We start from the raw sequence: 22,048 nt of genomic DNA on the forward strand, positions 1-22,048 counted from the left end.
ATTTCCCTTCTCCTTGCTCTCAATAGGTCTCTCCACACCAAGCTCCATCCTAGTCCAAGAGGCAGATGGGTGATCTGCTCCCAAGATTTTAACATCATTCCATAAATATCTGCTATGAGGTGTACAAGAGTGGTTTGGACACGATTCTCCCTCCCTCTCCTCTCACTCACAACTTTCGACAAATTATAAGGGCAAACTTGCATCTTATTTTAAAGTACTGCTTATTGGAACTCCAATGTGCCACACCACCAATGGGAATATCATGAAATCTGGTATACAAGTCACATCTTCATGCAGATGCTTATCTAAATATACAAGGATAACTTATATCCTGCGGTGGTGAGGGAAGATACTGGAGGGCAACAACACAAAACATTAATTAATTGACTTGACCTCATGAGAGCTTTGTTCATGTTCCACAAAGCCTCATTGCTCACATACCTAGTTTATATAATAAAAATGACACCAAATATTAGCACTTTCAGATATTAGAAAAGTAAATAAAAAATTTTTTTTTTATGTAGGTTGAAGCATACCTTATTTTCTTGGAATTATCATTAGTTAAAGTCAGGGTCATATTTACAGATCATTATTTGAATTCTGGTACCACAGCCGCTGTTACCCAATGACTTGAGTCATCAGGAAGTTCAAGAAAGAAAGATAGATTTGCATTTATATAGCGCCTCTCATGCCCTCAGGATGTCCCAAAGTGCTTTACAGCCAATTAAGTATTTTTGAATTGTAGTCACTGTTGTAATGTAGGAAATGCGGCAGCCAATTTGCGCACAGCAAGCTCCCACAAACAGCAATATGATAATGACCAGATAATCTGTTTTAGTGATGTTGATTGAGGGATAAATATTGGCCAGGACACCAGGGATGACTCCCCTGCTCTTCTTCGAATAGTGCCATGGGATTTTTTATGTCCACCTGAGAGAGCAGAGCGCGCCTCGGCTTAACGTCTCATCTGAAAGACGGCACCTCCGACAATGCAGCACTCCCTCAGTACTGCACTGGAGTGTCAGCCTAGATTTTTGTGCTCTGCTTTCTTTACTTTTATATATAAAGAGGGAAGGGATCTGCTACTTGGTAACTCAGCCAAGAAACAGCAAAACTGACGAAATTCAACATTTTAATCTGTCAGCTACTACTGTTAAGTGCATATATAATAGCAAGTGGACATCAGAGTAACAAGCAGTAATTCAACTAAGCCGTCTCTTTGGTTTGAACGTCAGCAGAACCACTTGATTGAATTACTGACATGTAACCCACTGGCTGACAGATTATTTTGTTAATTATTTTACAAAGCAGTATGCAGCCAGCCCCAGTACGGCAGCAAGAGTATCATCTAGGTAAAAGCAACAAAAATAATGAGGAGATAAAATGTGGAGGTAACTGGACTCAAGTGACATTATACACACTGAGATTGTACTGCTGCATCACAATTTTTATTTCCTTCTCTGGCTACAGAGCATCAAGAAATATATCAAATGTAAGCATCAAAAAGTGCTCAAAAGGTGCACAAGGTTCAGACTGACAGTCCAATTTTTGCTGACCATTCTTCCAAGAATCAGATTAGATTTCTTATCACAGACGAAGAATGCAATATTGATGCCTATAGAAAGCAGAGAAAAGTGGAGCATCACAGACGTGAACCCACTTCCTGCTACACTAAACACTGATGCGTCAATTTGCAGTCTGTATGTTGCATCTCTTCCTGTCTCTAGACCCTGTGACAATTTAATTAGCCACCCCAGCTGCACAGTACATTAACTGTTCTAACACAACAGTCTGTAGTTATTTTTTTAATTACAAAATTTTAAAATGCAATTTTGATTTGCATATGTAACTAATTCAAATATTTAAGAGGAATATACAAGATTTCAAATGGTTTAACTTCCCTCAAGGAGCCAGATGCCTTTTCATCATGAGTAAACCATCCAATTCATTAGAAATTTCAATATTTTTCTTTCCAACAGAGGATCTTGTCACTTTAATTCTTTACTCCATAGGAGTTAGCTTTAAAAAAAAACTTTTTCCAACAAAGCTCCAAACTTGAACAACAATCCCACATCTTTACGCTCCAAATTATTTTCAGATTTTTACAAAACTGAATTCAAATTCTAACAATGGCCATGCCATGTTCTCTGGATTATTAATATAGGCCTCTGGATTTCTTGTCCCGTAACATAACCACTATTAAAAAAAAAGGTATAGATACATGTTCTAAAAGATATAAAAGTATTAAATTCTTTGGAACAAACAATACAGTAAACCATAATTCCAAGCCTTATAGCAGAGAAAGAAAGCTAAAGCATCGGTTGGGAGGAAGCTTTGTACTGTAGATGGAACTGAACTCTTTTTAAAAGAAGTTGGAGACTTTTACGGTAAGCAATCTACCATCCTTCCTCATTTGTGTGACCTCCAAATACAGGAAGCTTTGGTTTATCCGGAGGTTAACTGTCCTGAATGCTCAAGCCACCGGCAAAATTCAGGAGTCGGTTCAGTAAGTTTTTTTTCTTTTCGTTGCTTTTTTTTTCCACCAGTCAGGCTCTGCAAGGTCTAGCTAAAGCTGTTGCTTAGCTACAGAGACGCTTGCAAGCTATGGCCAACTGTTTAGAAGCTGTTGTTAAGCAACAAGGTTTGTTGCTAGATACGGAACTCAAAAGCTTCCGTATGTTTTAACATTAGCGCTGGTTTGTCCGGCAGTTTTGATGGGACGGCGACAGCTCGGTCCCAGATATCACAAAGTTTCCTGTACAAAGAAAACCACAGTTGTATGAAATTCTGGAGGCAGAAATCTGAAGGCCTGTCTGTACCTTCAAGCCAGCTTGGAATGCTGCAGTCAAAATATTTGTTGACCGTGCTTTAGGTAGCTGCATTACTGACAGCTTCTATAGGGATCTTCTGCAAACTAATCCTCAAGATACCAACTACATGAGTGGAGCAAGTTCTTAACGTTCACTGATGATTCCTGCCTGGCCAAGGAAGACGCACCCCAGATCGCTGACCTCTACTAATGTCTTGGTTCCATGACAAATAACCATTGGGACTGGTAAAATGTTCTTCCTGCTATCCATACAGTAGGCTAGTGCATTATGCACTTTGATCAAGATGTACTTCCTCCCAAAAGGGGAAGTATAAGGAGGTAACTAAAATCTTGGTTTTGTTATTTCCCGAGTTGTGGGATCTCTCAATATTTTGGGCATGAATGAGGGTGAGACCAGAACACGGTCCTAGCTGCATGCACTTTAAGTACTGTTGATTCACTACCAATGCAGGTAGCTCACTAACAAGACTTGCTGATAATGAAAGCTACTGAAGTGATAGTTAGAAACAACAGCAATATTCAAGTCATGAGAATGCATGGGTTCAAGGAGCTGTGACGTCCGCTTCCTCAGAACCAGACTCACATTCCATGTTGAAATCCTGAGAAATTAAGTGGTGAACCTTCCAGATGCCTTTTATTAAGTGGGACAGCATAGGGTGATCCCCTTATTATCTCACTCAGTGAGAGAAGGTGGTAGTCTAAGATGTGAACTCTAAAGGATCTCAAGAGTGAGGCCCTCATAAAGCAGCATCTGAAAATATGATAGGACTACTGGTACATCACACCCCAAGGTGTTAAAGTAGTATTCCTCATACGAATGGCCAAAGTATTTCCGCTGGAATTACATGGAGCACAGTGCTTTCCTGGAGGTCAGCAGAGTGACCACAACTGATTTTTGGAATCCTATCTGTTCCAGGTTGTCCCTCTCAAGAGTCACACCATTAAATAGAAGCTCTGAAGGTTACTATGGCATAACCAAGGGAAGGAACACAGGCATCTCCTCTGCCAAATCTTCAATGTTTTTCCTCAAAGTACTTAATTGTGTTCAGCTAAGCTAAAATACTGTGTTGAAAAATTATTTCAATCCATGCATATGCTTGTCAATTTTTGCTAAAACAGAACATGTTTCACTTCCCTTTCCCACCCCACAGAACATGCACTTACACTAGTACAGACCATGTTCATAAGCTGAATTGATGTGGGGTTTGTGCAAGGTGCAACAGAAAAAGGGCTAAGGACTGAGTCACCCTTATTTGTTTATATATTGAAACCACTATGATGTGATCAATCATACTTGGGCTGCCATGCTTTGCAATCTGTAATTTAAGTATTCCAGAGCTAGTCACATCACTTTTTAAATTCAAATTGGTTTGTGTGTCATGATGTGTTGGGAAGATGCCATACCCCCTGTGGGCACCCCATACTACTGTTCAGTCTCTACCATGCATACCCACTCGCAATCCTGCTGTACTGCACGGCATTTTCCCTCCCCCAATCTACACTGTTTCTAGCTTTTGGCAGTACAGGAAACTTTGGTTTATCCGGAGGTTGTATGGCCGGAAACTTTGCTCTAACGGCAGAAATCAGCAGCCGTTTTATTTAGTTTTTTTCTCTTCTCCTAGCATTCTGTTAACAGGCAGGCTCTGGAAAGCGTCTTTGGAGCTTCGCAACAGCTTCAGAGACGCTTCAAGGTACGGGCCGAGTGTTTACGAGCTGTTGCTGAGCAACAGTGTTTGTTGTCAAATACGGAGATTTTCATCTCCGTATGCTTCAACGTTGACTTTGCATGTCCGGCACTTTTGATAGATCGGCAACACGCCAGTCCCGTCGGTGCCGGATATAAGAACTTTTCCTGTAATAACAGATGAGCCAATGGGCAAGTGGAAAACCACTGAGGAGCGCAAGCCAACACAAGGAGAAAAGGTGTTGAGTACAAAGGTGATCTTTCTTTCCATCCTCTAGTTTGAAGCAGCATATTAGAAAATTGAGCCCAGATTACTACATTGGCCCAGTAATTCAGGTCCCAACGCGTGAGTACGCACGGGGTACTCACGTGTGGACCCGATGGAAGTGCCAGTTTCTTGCATGCACAGCACATGTGCGGGAAAACGGCACTTCCGGTCCCCTGAAAGCAGGGGTTAAGAGGTGAAACGCGTGCGACGTATGAGGCAGCGTGTGCGCGTTGAACTTCCTTTTTTTTGACAGGTTTGCCCGTGCGTGAAGGCCTCCACTTTTTACACATTAAAAAAGCAGACGTAAGGACTTCATTTTAAAAGGTAAGCGGTCAATTAATTAAAATTAGAACATTTTTTCCACAGGTTTATTATTTTTAAATACTTCACAGTAAGGTAAGTGTATTTTTAGCTCCGATTTTTTATAAAATTATTTTTTTCAAAAATTTAAATTATTGTTTAAAATGGTTATTTAATGTTATTTATAGTTGATTTAAATAGTGTGATTTAAAAAAAAAATTATTTTAAGGTTATGTACTGTTTTGGGCGCCCGGAGTTTTCATGAGTTTGACAGGTCTTATCGGCGCGCAATGTAAGTGTAGGTCGGGGGCTTGCACCCGCGGGAAGCCCCCAACACGAATTTCTGGGCCAATAGGTTTTAACTTGGACAAGATACAGAATCTTTAACCACCATGCCACATACTGGAGTCATCTTCCTACGGTCCTCTGCCTTCAACAACCTTCTCAAAACCTAGTCTTTGGCCATATCTTCATTCTTCTCCATACTTTTGTTGATTGTCAGATGCCACTTGTGAAACAGCTGGAGACATTGTTACACCTTGCACAAACCCCACATCAATTCAGCTTATGAACATGGTCTGTACTAGTGTAAGTGCATGTTCTGTGGGGTGGGCAAGGGAAGTGAAACATGTTCTGTTTTAGCAAAAATTGGCAAGCATAGGCATGGATTGAAATAATTTTTCAACACAGTATTTTAGCTTAGTTGAACACAATTAAGTACTTTGAGGAAAAACAATGGCAGGAATTCCCTTGGAGCTGCTCCCGCTCCGCTGCTGTAATCTCGCGGGGAGAGGTAGTGAAGAGGGGAGGAAGGGGACGAGAGGGGGAACAAGTGGAGGGGGAGAAGGGAGGAAAGGCTGGAACAACAGGATGGGAAAAGCTAGGAGAGGGGATCAGGAGTGAGAGGAGTAACAAGGGATGACAGGACTAGGAAAGAGACAGACATGAGAGGAAGGAAAGGGAGGAGGAGAGAAGGGATATGGGATGAGTGAGACGGAGAGGATGTGGAATAGGAGGAGGGGAGGCAAAAGGAGGGGAGGCAAGAGGAGGGGAATGAAGGAGAGGAAGGGGTGGATGGGGAGAGGACAGAGAATATTAAAATTCCTTTGTTCCACTTTGAACTATCCACTCAGACCCTGTACCCTCTCACCCCCTCCTTCAATTATCCTGCTTGACTCGGTATTGATTCCCCATGTGCAATGCCACAGAGATCTACTTGTTTTATATAAAGAAATAACTGCACCAGCAACACTAACTTTGCCGAAACACATACTGTAACACACCACAGGGCTCATCTGGCAGAATGGGGATAAAGAAATAAAGAATTCTTTGCAGAAAAACAACCCCCGCCCCACGCGCACACACACTGTAAACACAGCTAATATGAAAACTCTGAGCTCCTATATCACCATATGACAAACTGTGCCATGTGTGATCCCCAACAATATATTGCAATGTGTATACAAGTTGGGGCATACAATTGTCCTTGATCATCATACATTTGTTAAAAACAAAGTTAAACTTATTCAGTTGAGCAAAGTAAAGAGCTGGTAAAGTTGTAAACTGCAACATTAATGCAATTTCCTCAATCTGCTTCACTTTCCCACTATTGTAAAGCATAAATGTTGCTGTTTATTTACATTTCTTTCTAGTAATGTTCTGTGCCGTGTGCTGGCCTGTAAGCAGAGGTGGTGAACTTGCACCGTCTCCTCAGTTTCAATAGTGCATTGTAATAGAGAGCCTTTCTGAATTGGAGAGATAACTTGCCCTCACTTGTGAAGTTGTTGGGCATACTGAACCCACTACTTTAAGTATATAGTTATACGCAACTTCACTTTCTTTCAGATCTACTGCTGAAAGTTTTAAACAAGGAGTAGGAAGTTTATTTTTTTCCAAATGTAAAACTATATCTAACAAAAGCATTCCATTTTGAACAGAAGTGATGGTGCTTTACCCTCCATTTAGACTGGAATATATTTGGCCTTGGGAGTACTTCTGGGGCACTGTAGATAAAACATTCCCTGTGCATTTAACCAGCGTAATACCTCAATTCTGGCAGTGCAGATACATAGTAACACCCCATGCAACATTGGTTCACATAGTATTCGCAGGTGAGATATAAAACATTTGAGTTACATAATAACTTGAGGGCATATTGCCATCAGGACACAGTGAGAAAAGTGCTCCATTCCCCAATACCAACACCCATCGCCTTAAAGAATTAAAAAAATACATACTGTACTGTCTGAGTGAGTGATGTGATGGAGGAGTCAGTTTAGAGACAAGAGAGTTAATGTAAATTAATCACTGGATAAGTAAATGACAACAAATGAATGGATTGTGATTTACTGGCTTTGCTAGTGTTGGTGTATTTTCTTCTGTTGAAAATGAAATAACAGGGCAATCTAATAGTCCTTTTCATGCAGTAGAAAACTGAAAGACAGAACTGGAGCCCATATAAGTTTTAAAAGAATGAAAATAAAAGCCATGCATTGTGCTGATGATATAATTATACTGGAGCATAAAGAAAAACAGAAGCAAGATCACACTTGGAGCTGGTCTCACAAAGGGTCGCTGCAGTGGAGACCAGGCAAGCAGCACCACACTGGTTGGAATGAGGAAAGCAGGAACAAGGGAGTAGCTCCAAAAGTGCAGTATAACAATAGTATTAAAGAAAATGTCAGAGCCAAAGATAAATACAGTGATCAAATGTCAAGAGCCATGTGTGCTTGCCTCTTTGCTCTCTTTAGTCTTTCACTGACATTTGTTGCATCACCCTCACATTTTTTGGGATCTTCAGCACATTAAGGGAGTGATCTGCTTTGACACGTGTACATATAAGTGGGCCTACATGAAGGCGTCACAGCCAAACCTCCTCTTGTTCTATCCTTATGCATTTTCTGCAGGGATAGCATTCACGAGGGGAAGGCTGACCAATTTTTCTCTTCCGCATCCCAGGAACACTGGGTTAAATATTAGCACCTAATTAAATTCAAAGCGGGTTAGCATTCCTACTGTCCCTTCATAGAGTCATAGGCCTAAAAATTCGGTTGCTTTGCGACTCCCATTAGCGCTCCAAGAGGGCGCTAACGGGGCGCAAAGCAACGAGCGCCTGGGCGCAGCACCACCAACGCCTCCTGCGAAATTCAGTGGGAGGTTAGCGGCGGTGGCAACCGTTAGCACCCCCCCCCCCCCCCCACCATGGCACTGCATCGCCGGCGAGGACGTCATCGCCGTGCGCAGCACCCCGGCCGCAATCTTCGGTAGCACCCCCTGACTTACCACCAGACGCTATGTCCGAGGGGGTCAGGGGGGCCTACCTGTGGCCGGGGCGGCGCAAATTAAAGGGTAGGGGCTGGGCGGCCATTTTTGTTGCTGGCCGCCTGCCCCCTCTGCAGCCCCACACCCCCCCCAACCCCCCGCGGAATGCCGGTTGCGCTCTGTGAGCTTGGCACTTCTCTTGACTGCTGGGCGCTTTTGCCAGCACTCCGATCCCTGGTGGTCCAGCTGGGCCCTGGGGTCGCGCTGCACTTGGCCCCTCCCCTTTTAGGGGAGGAAGGCCTGCAGTACCGCGGTGTGATGTGCTGCAGAGCGTGGCGCTGTGGCACGTAGCACTGCGAGATTCACTCGCGGCGCCCCAAGAGGGAGGCAGGGCGCTTCCAGTAGTGCCCCACTTCCCTCGGGGCGCTACCGGTGAACTTCTGCCGCGGCGGCGATAAAAGTAGCGCCCGGCAAAGTTAGCACCCCAAAGGGGGCGCGACTCAATTTTTCCCCCATAGAGTCATAGTCATAACGGCACAGAAGGGGGCCATTTAGCCCATCAAGTCTGTGCCAGCTCTCTATAGAGCAATCCAGTCAGTCCCATTCCCCCGCTCTAGCCCCGTAGCCCTGCAAGTTTATTTCCCTCAAGTGCCTATCCAGTCTCCCCTTGAAAACACAGTGTGTCAGCTTCCACCACTTCCGTCGGCAGCGAGTTCCAGGTCCTCACCACTCGCTACATAAAAAGGTTTTTCCTCATATCCCCCCTGTATCTCTTGCCCCACACCTTAAACCTGTGTCCCCTAGTCCACCATCAACTAGTGGGAACAGCCTTTCTCCGTCTAGCCTATCCAAACCCGTCATAATCTTGTACACCTCTATCAAATCACCCCTCAACCTCCTTTACTCTAATGAAAACAAATCCAGCTTCTTCAACCTGTCCTTGTAGCTAAGATCCCCCATCCCCGGAACCATTCTAGTAAATCTCCTCTGCACCCTCTCAAGGGCCTTCGCATCCTTCCTAAAGTGTGGTGACCAGAACTGGATGCAATACTCCAGTTGTGGCCTAACCAGCGCTTTATAAAGGTTCAGCATAACTTCTCTACTTTTGTACTCAATACCTCTATTTATGAAGCCCAAGATCCCATATGCTTTGCTAACCACTCTCTCAATATGTCCCGCCACCTTCAGGGACCTATGCACATTAACTCCCAGGTCCCTCTGTCCCTGCACACTCTTTAAAACTGTGCCGTTAAGTGTATATTGCCTCTCCCTGTTCCTTCTGCCAAAATGCATCACCTCACACTTCTCTGTATTAAATTCCATCTGCCACTTGTCTGCCCATTCTGCTAGCCTTTCTGTGTCCTGTTGCAGTCGATTGGTATCATCCTCACTGTTTGCCACACCCCCAAGTTTGGTGTCATCGGCAAATTTAGAAATTCTACTCTATTCCAATATCCAGGTCATTTATATGTATCAAAGCAAGTAGTGGCCCCAGCACTGACCCTTGGGGAACACCACTGTCTACCATTGTTTCTAAAACTTTACCCACCACTGATGTTAAACTGACCGGCCTGTAGTTAATAGGATTGTCCTTACACCCTTAATTGAACAGTGGTGTCACATTTGCCACTATCCAATACTCAAGCACCTCCCCCGCATCTAGGGAAGATTGGAAAATTATGGCAAGCCCTTCTGCTAGCTCCTCCCCCAATTCCCTTAGCAATTAGGGATGCAAGCCATCTGGACCAGGTGACTTATCCACTCTAAGCATACCCAGCCTTTCTAGTACATCCTGTCTATCAATTTTCACCCCTTTCATTGCTTCTACCTTTTCCACTTCTTCTGATATTTTGTCAGCATCCACCTCCTTAGTAAACACCAATACAAAGTACTCATTGTATTCTAGCCTTGCCCTGCGCCTCTAAACATATATCACTTTTTGTCCCTAATAAGCCCTACCCCACCGCTTACTATTTACATGCCAGTAGAAGATTTTTGGGTTCCCTTTTATGTTAACCGCCATTCTACTCTCATATTCTCTCTCTCTGTCAATCTTATTTTCATCTTCACTTCCCCTCTCAACTTATTGTATTTGGTCTGGTTCTCCCTTGAAGAATTCACCTGACATTCATCATACACCCTCTTTTTTTGTTTCATCATCTTTTCAATCTCCCTCATCATCCAAGGAGCCCTTGCTTGGGTTCCCTTACCCTTCCCTCTTGTTGGAATGTTCCTAGCCTGTACTTGGAACATTTCCTCCTTAAAGGTCACCCATTGTTCCATTACCATTTTTCCTGTCAGTCTTTGGTTCCATTTTACCCTGACTAGATCCTTTCGCATCCCATTGAAGTCCTATTCCAGTTTATTCAAGTCACTATTTTCAATGTGGACAGGCTCAGTAATTGCAGATGCTTGCTCTCAGCCAGAAAAAGTCTAATCCAGTTTTGCTACTCATCTGAAGTAGAAGGGGATATCATTGGCCCGTATTTGCCGATCACAGGCCTCCCGTGGGCGGAGGCCTGCGATCTGGAAAAATCTGCGCCCTTATCTGAGGGCTCCCGGGACACTTCCGCTCCTTGGCCTCACCAAACTTGAAGTGTGCAGGGCCCACGTATCCCAGGGGCGGATGCAGTTTGCAGTGTCCCTGGGATCACGTGGGCCATGGGGAGCCAATCACAGAAGGGAATCTCCCTTCATACATTTGACAGGAAGACCTGTCAAATATATGAATGGAGATCAATGAAAAAACATAGTAAAACTTTAAATAATTTTTTTTTTAAATCACATTTTTAAAATGACTTGAAATGACAATAAAGTATTTTAAACAAAAATTTAATTTTTGGAAAAAAATAAAGTTTTTTTACAGAGCTAAAAATAAACTTACCTTTTTTTTTAAAAAAGTATTTTTAATTGATAATCAGTGAAAACATTTTTTTTTTTTTTTTTTTTACTTTTTTCAACTCTTATCCTGGTAAAAGTAGGTTACGCCTGCTTTTACCAGGTGTAAGAATTGTAAGGGTTTTCGGTGGGCGGAGGGTCTCCAAAAAGCAGAACTATCCGCCCGCAGAGGCCCTTCTCCAGGGCAGCCGGAGGATCTGTCAAGACCATCGGAAATGCCGGTTTTCAGCGCATGCGCAGTGCATGCCTGAAACCAACATTTCCGATGTCCCTACGGGTGGGTAAACAGCGCGTACACATTGTCTCGCAGCTCTGTCTCAACACCAGACCAGGAGTTAATGCTGAGAAAGGCAGGACCGCCTGGATTCAGTGTGTCCTCAAGAAATGCATGCTAAAATTTGAATTTGAAAAAATTAAATTTTAAAAAGACATTTAAGTACTTTGATTAACTTTTGTCACATACTTCCCATAATAACTAGATGATTTGATATACTGTAATGAATATTCCAAATTTTCAATGAGAAGCAACCACTTTGCACTTTTCAGTTGGAAAGGGTCAATTTTAAACACAGGTATCTACTTTAACAGCATAAAAACAGCGCCTCAGGCTTTAATGTCTGATCTTTTGTTGTCTCCACAACTTTCCCTCTTTAAAAAAAAAACGATATTCCAGTGTACATGCACTTAGAAATTGTAAAACTAAAAAGAAGTTTGTTAGCTTCATAAAGATCATTTCCCCCGTATTACTCTATTTTATGAACTTAGCAAATCTATTCCATCAGCAACTCCTACTGAGAGCTGGCTGATTTAGCAGCTTTGCTTAAAGTCTGTGAAGGCAGCAGAACTACAAGTTGTCACTACATTAAATAAGTATAATATACTCTACAATACACAACACAGAATGTCTGAGCTCACTGGATAAAAGACTGTATATTAGAGATGGTTCTTACCACAATCATTTCTGAAGTTTCCAAAACGATACATTCACAGCCTCGTCTCAGGCTTCCTGCAGACTGCTTGCCAAAACTGGAACAGGGTAAAGAAAAGGAAAATGTTTACAACAAATTAACTAAACCAATGACGTGAGTTATCCACGGTCACAATATTTGTACTGAACATGTACACAGTCAGAACAAAGCCTACAATACAGCATGAGGCACGGCTGCATGATGCGGTTTCTCACCTGTTTTATATTATTGGGGATCCTGCTTTCAGAGGTTGGCAGCTGGAAGACATGACCTTCCAGCCACCCAATGTAACATTTTAGACCACTGACCGACAACAAAGGGAAATACCCATCAGTGAGATGGCAACCAAGGTTTCCCAGCACTTGATGTTAAATCTTACAGATCAACGATTAGAGACTTCTGACTGAGTTTAGGATTAGCCCTATCTATTGACATGTACTGTTTTATTGATAACTGTGAAATGACTATTCGCATTAGTAGCATTTACAATACGATTATGACTAAAGGGCTAAATTCATGTAGTTAAAACTTTGTATAAAAATAAAAACTACACTACAACTTCCCATCTCATTGAACTAGACCAACCTCACTGCCTCCTCGTGACATTAAAAAAGACTTGCATTTATATATCGCCTTTCACAACCTCAGGACGTCCCAAAGCACTTTACAGCCAATGAAGTACTTTCGAAGTGTAGTCACTGTTGTAATGTAGGAATGGGTTAGTTACTGGTTGGGAGATACATGACAGAGCAAGGACAAAGGGAATGTACTCTGATTGACAGGATGTGACAAGTGGTGTTCCCCAGAGATCTGTACTGCAGCCTCAGCTTTTCACCATATTTATCAATGACTTGGATGAAGGAATAGCGAATTGTATATCCAGGTTTGCAGGTGACTCTAAGTTAGGAGGCACAGTAAGTTGAGGAGTTGAGAGAAGGAAGTTACAAAGGGACATAGACAGAATAAGTGAGTGGACAAAACTGTGGCAAATGGAGTTCAACGTGGGGAAGTGTGAGATCATGCACTTTGGATCCAACAAAGACAAATGACAAGAGGCTAGGAACTGTGGAGGAAGGGACTTGGGTGTCCATGTACACAAATCATTTAAAACTAGTGCACAGGTGCAAAATGTAATCAAAAAAGCTAACAAAATGTTGCCCTTTATTTCAACGGGGCTGGAATACAAAGAGGAGGAAGTTATGCTTCAGTTGTAAACAGCCTTGGTCAGACCCCGTCTGGAGTACTGAGTTCAGTTTTGGGCACTGCACCTCAGCAAGGATGTACTGGCCTTTTGGGGAGGGGGGGGCGTGCAGCGCAGATTTACCAAAATTATACCAGGGCTTAAAGGGTTAAATTATAAGGACAAGCTGCATAAACTTGGCTTGTATTCCCTTGAGTTAGGCATTTGAAGTAGCACCCCGGTGAATCTAGCACCCCAAAGGGGGCGCGACTCAATTTTTCCCCCATAGAGTCATAGTCATATGCCACAGAAGGAAGCCATTCGGTCCATCGAGTCCGTGCCGGCTCTCTGTAGAGCAATCCAGTCAGTCCCACTCCCCCGCTGTATCCCCGTAGCCCTGCAAGTTTATTTCCCTCAAGTGCCTATCCAGTCTCCCCTTGAATCCAATTGAGGTTTTTAAAATGATAAAAGGATTCCATACGGACAAGCTATATCCTCCAGTGGGGAAACGAGAACCGGGCACAATCTTAAAATTAGAGATCACACAAAGGATAGTGGAAATCTGGAATATTCTCTTCCAAATGGCTGTGCATGCTAGGTCAAATTTTCAGGACAGACACAGATTTTTAGTAGATTAGGGTAACAAGGAATATTGATCAAAGGCCAGCAGGTAAATGGAGTTGAGGTACAGGGCAGCTATGATCTAATTGAATGGTGGAATAGGCTCGAAGGCTTGAATGCCCAACTCCTGTTCCTATGGTCTTGGGTTCCTACATAATAATTCCATTAATCTTCAACACAGGGAAACGTCTGGGCTTCATACCACCACAGCTCAGTGATTAATCCTACCCAATTATCATGCTTTGCACTTTGGAAAGATAACTCCTTATAAACAAAACATATATGTGTTCAAGAAAAATCCTACAAGACTTGGCCCCCAATTCTGACCACCTACAACTACCAGCAAGAAAAGAACATACCACAGACCCCACCTCCCAAATAACTGCAAACATTAAGCCCGAAAAAGGCATACAGCAACCAAACCACTCAGCAGGTAGAACTAACCAATTATAACACTCCTCTTACCACCACACTTCCCCCCCACCTCCCACTAACACAAATGAACAGTATATACTACCAGAGTGATCTACAGATCACCTTTTATTGTAGTTCACTTGTCAGACTCGGCACTGTATCTGTGAGTGAGCTGCTAAACAGATATCTTTTGAAAATAAATGAAATACATTATATGGACAGGGGTTATACAAATACTTCAGGATAAACTCACTGCAGGGTCTTACTTTGATTATTCCATTAAGCTACTTAAAAATAAATCTTTGAACCCAAAATATAAAAAAGTTATAGGAAGTGGTGACAATTGTTATTGGGGCTGCAGCATGGCATCCTCACAGGTGCTTTCTTAAACGCAACAGCAGAAAGTACCGTTGTTAATCAAAGAACAGGTCCATTTACCAGCGCAGGTATTTAAAAATAAATACATGTCATCATATTAGCAAGCTGATCATTTTTTTTTTAATGCAGCCTCAATATCTTTGTCGCTACAAAAAACACTTTTATTTAGTCTGGTTATGCATCATAGAGTCAGGTTCAACATGACCAGTTTCTTTACACTTGACTGAGGTCAGACACTATGCAGCTCTTGACTGATTTTGTGAAGTGACCTAATTTTCCTTACCAGCAGAGGATGATGCATTCAATGGCAATTCAGTCTGGACATCACCTGTGCTCTCTCTTCTAATTGTCAATCTCGTCAATACCTATCCCCGGTGTTCCTTTTTTATGCCCTAGATAGTAATTAGCTTGTTCTCACAACAAAAAGTGTGATAATTCAAGAAATTTCACTCAAAAATCCATGCTTTATGCTACTGCTGCAACTGAAAACTTGATGGGAAGAAAGAGACACAACAGCCTATAAAAGTAACAGTTGATGGGTGGTGGTGTGCGTAACTTTTACCTTTTTGATAAATGCTCTGTTAAATTTATAACAGGAAATTGAAGAATAAAGCTGACATTTCTTAAGATGCCCGTGATAAATATCTTTCTTAAACACCGCAAAAGTCTGAACAACAGAATTCCCCTGTCTCTCCAATACACACATCAGCAGTGGCAGGTTTCAGTTACTGAGAACAATGCAAGCATCTAGCCCAGTTTAACAGTGTATTTACTTTACAATTTCAGTAGCTGCACTGCAAATTAAATGAGGCTGCAATGAAAGAAAAAAGGACTTGGATTTATATAGCGCCTTTCACGACCTCAGGATGCCCCAAAGCGCCTTACAGGCAATGACAATGAAATAGTGTTGTCACTGTTGTAATGTAGGAGATGCGGCAGGCAATTTGCACACAGCAAGGTCCCGTAAACAGCAATGTGAAAATGACCAGATACTTTGCTTTTAGTAATGTTGATTGAGGGATAAATATTGGCTAGGACACCGGGGACAACTCCCCTGCTTTCTTTTTTTAATTCATTGATGGGATGTGGGCCTCGCTGGCTGGCTAGGCCTGCATTTAGTGCCCATCCCTAATTGCCCTCGAGAAGATGGTGGTGAGCCGCCTTCTTGAACCGCTGCAGTCCATATGGTGTAGGTACACCCACAATGCTGTTAGGAAGGGAGTTCCAGGATTTTGGCCCAGCGACAGTGAAGGAACGGCGATACAGGTCCAAGTCAGCATGGTGTGTGGCTTGGAGGGGAACTTGTAGGTGGTGATGTTCCCATGCGTCTGCTGTCCTTGTCCTTCTAAGTGGTAGAGGTCGCGGGTTTGGAAGATGCTGTTGAAGGAGCTTTGGCGAGTTGCTGCAGTGCATCTTGTAGATGGTACACACTGCAGCCACAGTGCGCCGGTGGTGGAGGGAGTGAATGTGGAAGGTGGTGGATGGAGTGCCAATCAAGCGGGCTGCTTTATCCTGAATGGTGTCGAGTTTCTAGTGTTGTTGGAGCTGCACTCATCCAGGCAAGTGGAGAGTATTCCATCACACTCCTGACTTGTGCCTTGTAGATGGTGGAAAGGCTTTGGGGAGTCAGGAGGTGAGACACTCGCCACAGAATTCCCAGCCTCTGGCCTGCTCTTGTAGCCACAGTATTTATATGGCTGGTCCAGTTCAGTTTCTGATCAATGGTAACCCCCAGGATGTTGATAGTGGGGGATTCAGCGATGGTAATGCCATTGAATGTCAAGGGGAGATGGTTAGAGTCTCGCTTGTTGGAGATGGTCATTGCCTGGCACTTGTGTGGTGCGAATGTTACTTGCCACTTGTCAGCCCAAGTCTGAATGTTGTCCAGGTCTTGCTGCATATGGACACGGACTGTGTCAGTATCTGACGAGTCTCAAATGGTGCTGAACCGTGTGCAATCATCAGTGAACATCCCCACTTCTGACCTTATGATGGAGGGAAGGTCATTGATGAAACAGCTGAAGATGGTTGGGCCTAGGACACTGCCCTGAGGAACTCCTGCAGTGATGTCATGTGATTGAGATGAATGACCTCCAACAACCACAGCCAACTTCCTTTGTGCTAGGTATGATTCCAACCAATGGAGAGTTTTCCCTTTGATTCCCATTGACTTCAGTTTTGCTAGGGCTCCTTGATGCCACACTCGATCAAATGCTGCCTTGATGTCAAAGGCAGTCACTCTCACCTCACGAGTTCAGCTCTTTTGTCCATGTTTGGACCAAGGCTGTAATGAGGTCAGGAGCTGAGTGGCCCTGGCGGAACCCAAACTGGGTGTCAGTTAGCAGGTTATTGCTGAGTAAGTGCCGCTTGATAGCACTGTCGACGACACCTTCCATCACTTTGCTGATGATTGAGAGTAGACTGATGGGACGGTAATTAGCCGGGTCGAATTTGTCCTGCTTTTTGTAGACAGGACATACTTGGGCAATTTTCCACATTGCCGGGTAGATGCCAGTGTTGTAGCTGTACTGGAACAGCTTGGCTAGGGGCATGGGATCTTAAAAATAGTGCCATGGGATCTTTTACATCCACCTGAGAGAGCAGATGGGACCTCGGTTTTAACGTCTCATCCGAAAGACGGCATCTCCAACAGTGCAGCCTTCCCTCAGTACTGCCCTGGAGCGTCAGCCTATATTTTTGTGCTCAATTCTCTGGAGTGGGACTTGAACCCACAACCTTCTGACTCAGAGGCGTGGGTGCTACCAACTGAACCACAAGCTGAAAATTGCTGCTTCCACTGGTCAGCGAGATGGTAACAAGGACCAATTTAAATAATCGCAAAACAATTAAAGGGGAGATCAGAAAAAAATTCTTTACACAGACAGTTGTTAGAATGTGGCATTATCTGTATCTCTGACACAAAATATTGTTGAAGCAGAGTCCTTTATGAGGGATTGAGATGGCTGCTTAAAAAATAGAAAAAGAGTATAGGGAGTGAGCAGGAAAATGTGATTAGAGTAGGTGGATAGTGCAGAGAAAAATACTGTGCAGATTTCATAGGCCAAATGGCCTGCTTCAGTGCTGTAACATTCCTATGATTCAGAAAGGCCTAGAGTCACCTGATGAGGTCGTTTTGCCAAAGCCTCCAAAGAAAGCAACAATTTACGCACCAACTCTGGAGGTACTACCCATTAGTTTTTCTAATCATGGGCAGGATGACTTCTCAGTCTCTGTACAGGTGAGCAATGCAGTTTACAATCAATCACATGCTAGTACAGACACTGTTAACCCTCCAGGATCATCCTGGAGTCTCCAGGAATTAAAGATTAATCTTCAGGACAGCGCTGCCAGCAATCTGGGAGAAAAATCATAGGGACAATAAAAAAAAAAGTTTTCTTCATTTCTTTGTACACATTCATTTATTAGTTAATAAAAAGTTAGATGGTTAAAAAAAAGGACTGACTGTCAAGAATCATCCAATCAGTTAACAGAGTCTGTTGACTTTCCAGTTGGCGTGGGAAGGCGGTGCGCAGTGATGATGGATGTGTCGGGTGACCAATGGCGGGAACATGGGGTGGTTGGAGGTGGAGGTCATACGTCCAAAGTTGGCAAACCTATCCCAGCCACTGTTTCAAAGTCCAGCAGGCAGATTTAAAAAAATATCATGGAGAGCTGAAAAAGTACACTAGAAGTAAATGTTATTACAGAATCGATTCTGCTCAAAGATTTGCAGGACAGTCTGTAAGGGACTGCAGAGGGAGGAACGCTGACAAAAGAGATCTAATGCCTATTGTGATTTTTCACATTTTACATTTCAAAGATTTAAACTAAAAATATAACTGTGAATGTAAAATGGTCACCAGAAATATAGTTCAAGCCTTGTAGCTTGTGACAAATATAAGAGTCCAAATATGTTTTTTAAGTTTTGTATAACCTCTTCATGGCACACTACATCCAATAAACAGCCTTCATTACTCCACTGAAGTATTAAACAATGTCCAATGACAGTTGGTGCATTTGTCATTTCACTTTTTCTTTGAAAAAGTCTCGACCACTTTCATCTGTCATTCAAATGAAACATGCAAGGCAGATTTAAAATATTACTGATTGTACAAAAGAAATTGGGAAACAGCAGTACTGACCTAAATATAGGATAACATGTCTTGGAGACATTGGCCCAGAAATTCGGGTCCCAACGCGTGAGTACGGACGGAGTACTCACGCGTGGACCCGATGGAAGTGCCGGAATCTTGCATGCACTACGCATGCGCAGGAAACCGGCACTTCCGATCCTCTGAACCAAGGGGTTCAGAGGTCGAACGCGTGCGCGCGGGAGTCTGCGCGTGCGCGTTGAACTTCCTTTTTTTTCAGGTTTTAACGTGTGGGTAAGTCTGTACATTTTAGAAATCTATAAAGCAGCCGTAAGGACTTCATTTTCAAAGGTAAGTGGTCAATTAATTAAAATTAAAACATTTTTTCCCACAGGTTTTTTACTTTTAAATACTTTAAAGCAAGGTAAGTTTATTTTTAGCCCCATTTTTTTATAAAATTATTTTTTTCAAAAATTTAAATTTTTGTTTAAAATAGTTATTTAATATCATTTATAGTTTATTTACAAAGTGTGATTTAAAAAAAAAAATTATTTGAAGATAAAGTACAGTTTTACAGCCTCAGCATTTATACGTTGTGACAGGTCTATCTGTCAAGAATTATGAATGGAGCATTCCCTGTTCCGATTGGCTGCCTGTTGCTCACGTGATCCCAGGGGACGCTTCACACTAACTACGCCCCTGGGACACGCCAGCATAGCGCGCCGGCCTCTGGGACAGGCCTCGGAGAGGAATTCCACGCAGGCCAAGAGGTCAACTGCCGGCGCGCTAGGTAAGTGTAGGTCGGGGGCTTGCACCCGCGGGAAGCCCCCAACCCGAATTTCTGGGCCATTGTATAAGTCAATGGAGGCACCAAAGCTATAATGTAATATACCATCTAATCTCTAGTAGTTGCATTGCAAGAGTGTTAAGACTTCAGAGTGGGAGGCCCTCGTTCAAATAGCAGCTATGACAGATGTTACAGACTTCTTTTATACCATGGTTTCACAATTCTAGACTTATTCCTCTTTAAAATTCACCACGGTATAGTTCTGCTATTTGCAGCACATCAGGGGCTAGGGGGGGTGGAAAGAGGGATGGCTCAGGGGAAACCAGATAGAAACTACATCTAAATTGGGTTTCATTGATTCTACTCGCCCAAGCTGCTGGCAGTTTGAAGTGTGGATTCTGGATGATTTCAGAGCCAGCAGAATCAAGGTATTAAAGATAGAATGTCACCTGTTTTGGATGTTTGACAGAAGAGGGAAATGGGTAGGGTGGAGTGAGAGGAAGACCCTTTCCTGAGATGTTTGAGTATCATTCCATTGGCTGGCTTGGAGCAGACTGGCCAAGAATCTGTGGAAATAAATTTCCATTTGTTGGACAATATTACCTTCCTGATCAAAAGTGATGGTGTGTCTAGTGCATTTTTTTGAGTTTGAGGGAGCATATTTGATGTCTGATGAAGGGTCCACACCTGAAAAGTCAATTTATCTGTTCTCTCCACCAATACAGATAAAAAGACAATGTCAACAGAAATGTACTCAAGATAGCAGCGAACTGAGGCAAGATACCACCTCCTTTTTTCCTATTATTTTAAATTGCACTGTTTATATTATATTAAGAGATCAATTTTAAATTCAACGTCTTGGCTTCAGCAGATTGACATTGGCAGTAGGATCACATCACACTTCAATTGATTTTGACTGACGGAAAGAATACTTCACCGCTTGGTGAAGGAAGGTGTATTCGTGTTTTCTTTGTGGAGTACAGGATTTGTCAGTATATAACAAAACATGCAACAGAATTATAAAATACTAAAACTACATTTGAATTGTATAATGGTATTATAAAGTATTGTAAGTTAAAAACATTCAGTATTAATACATGACAAAAAAAGCACCAATTGTTTTTCTATTTATGGATGGAATGTTCCAAGCAAATTTTACTTAGTAAGATTACACAAACACAGAGAATTTATGTGAATACAGTATGGTAGGGTTACAGATTGCACACATACTCAGAGCCATCTGATCACAAGAACAGATCAGTTTTTCTAAGATCTCTTTGAAGTCAGTATGTGGTCTCTCTTCATCATTGCAAATCCATGTGGACCAATTAAGGAGTTAGCCCTCTTTAGGTTTGCATTATAATAGAACTTCAAGTAGGAAGAAGCAAGGAAGGGCAGATTGACACAAGAAATGATGAATCAATAGCTGTAAAAACAGATCAACAGACAGAAGGACTTGTATTCATATAGCGCCATTTTTATCTGATCATGCCTCTGAAGCGCCTTGGGATAGTTTTCTACATTAAAAGCGCTATATAAATGAAAGATGTTGTTATCACATCGTTCAGAAATGAATATAATGAATTGCTTTGAAGTCCAGTCAGCGGTGAACAGGCAGACAGGTCTCAGTTAATATTTCAACCAGATGATGGCGCCTCTGGCAATGCATCATTCTCAACCTTCTCACTCAGAGATGAGAGTGCAGCCAAGGAAGCCAATCTGACACTTATCCTTATCCTGAATACCACATTACAAACTTATCATATGCTAAGCTAAGAAGGTGCCGCTGTAATAGATCAGAGACTTCACATAATAGTACAGCTCCAAATTGAAATAAAAGGGCTGAATAAATGCTTTCTGTCTTTCAAATCCAGAGCCATACTTAGTTCAACATCCGTTATACTCCACTTTGAAGTGATCTAATAGGTTTTACAGTTATGAAGTTAATTGAGAGTATTTAGAAATAGATGAGTTAAGCAAGAACAGCAAGCACAAATTTCTTAAAGGTAAATCATGTTTGACAAATTTGTGGTGAGAATGTGGAACTCGCTACCACATGGAGTGGCTGAGGCGAATAGCATTGATGCATTTAAGGGGAAGCCAGATAAGTACATGAGGGAGAAAGGATCAGAAGGGTATGTTGATAGGGTGAGATGAAGTAAATAGAGTGGGAGTAAACACAGACGTAAACCCGTTGGGCCGAATGGCCTGCTTCTGACCTGTAAATTCTATAAGTTTTATGGCCCAGAATTTGTGGTTGTAATGATGGCGAAGTGATCAGTGTTTGCCGCCATTACTCTATGAAACTGACAGCAACTTCTGCCATCTGCACATGTGCAGTTAAATGCGGAAATCCAGACGTTGCAAT

General features: G+C 42.5%; 1 protein-coding gene across 8 annotated transcripts in view; it reads right to left on the reverse strand.

Annotated features, from left to right (window-relative positions):
- LOC147114097 (rap guanine nucleotide exchange factor 6-like) overlaps positions 1-22,048 on the reverse strand; it is a 412,326-nt gene that overhangs the window by 209,553 nt on the left and 180,725 nt on the right. For all 8 annotated transcript variants that reach the window (XM_085995704.1, XM_085995706.1, XM_085995702.1 and 5 more), the window contains exon 5: positions 12,192-12,267. In XM_085995704.1, coding sequence (XP_085851830.1) covers positions 12,192-12,267 — 76 coding nt within the window. The remainder of the gene's footprint in view (positions 1-12,191; positions 12,268-22,048) is intronic.

The sequence above is a fragment of the Somniosus microcephalus genome, chromosome 8, assembly GCF_052327205.1.
Source record: "Somniosus microcephalus isolate GS21.2 chromosome 8, FLI_Smic_1.0, whole genome shotgun sequence".
NCBI classification, from domain to species: Eukaryota; Metazoa; Chordata; class Chondrichthyes; order Squaliformes; family Somniosidae; genus Somniosus; species Somniosus microcephalus.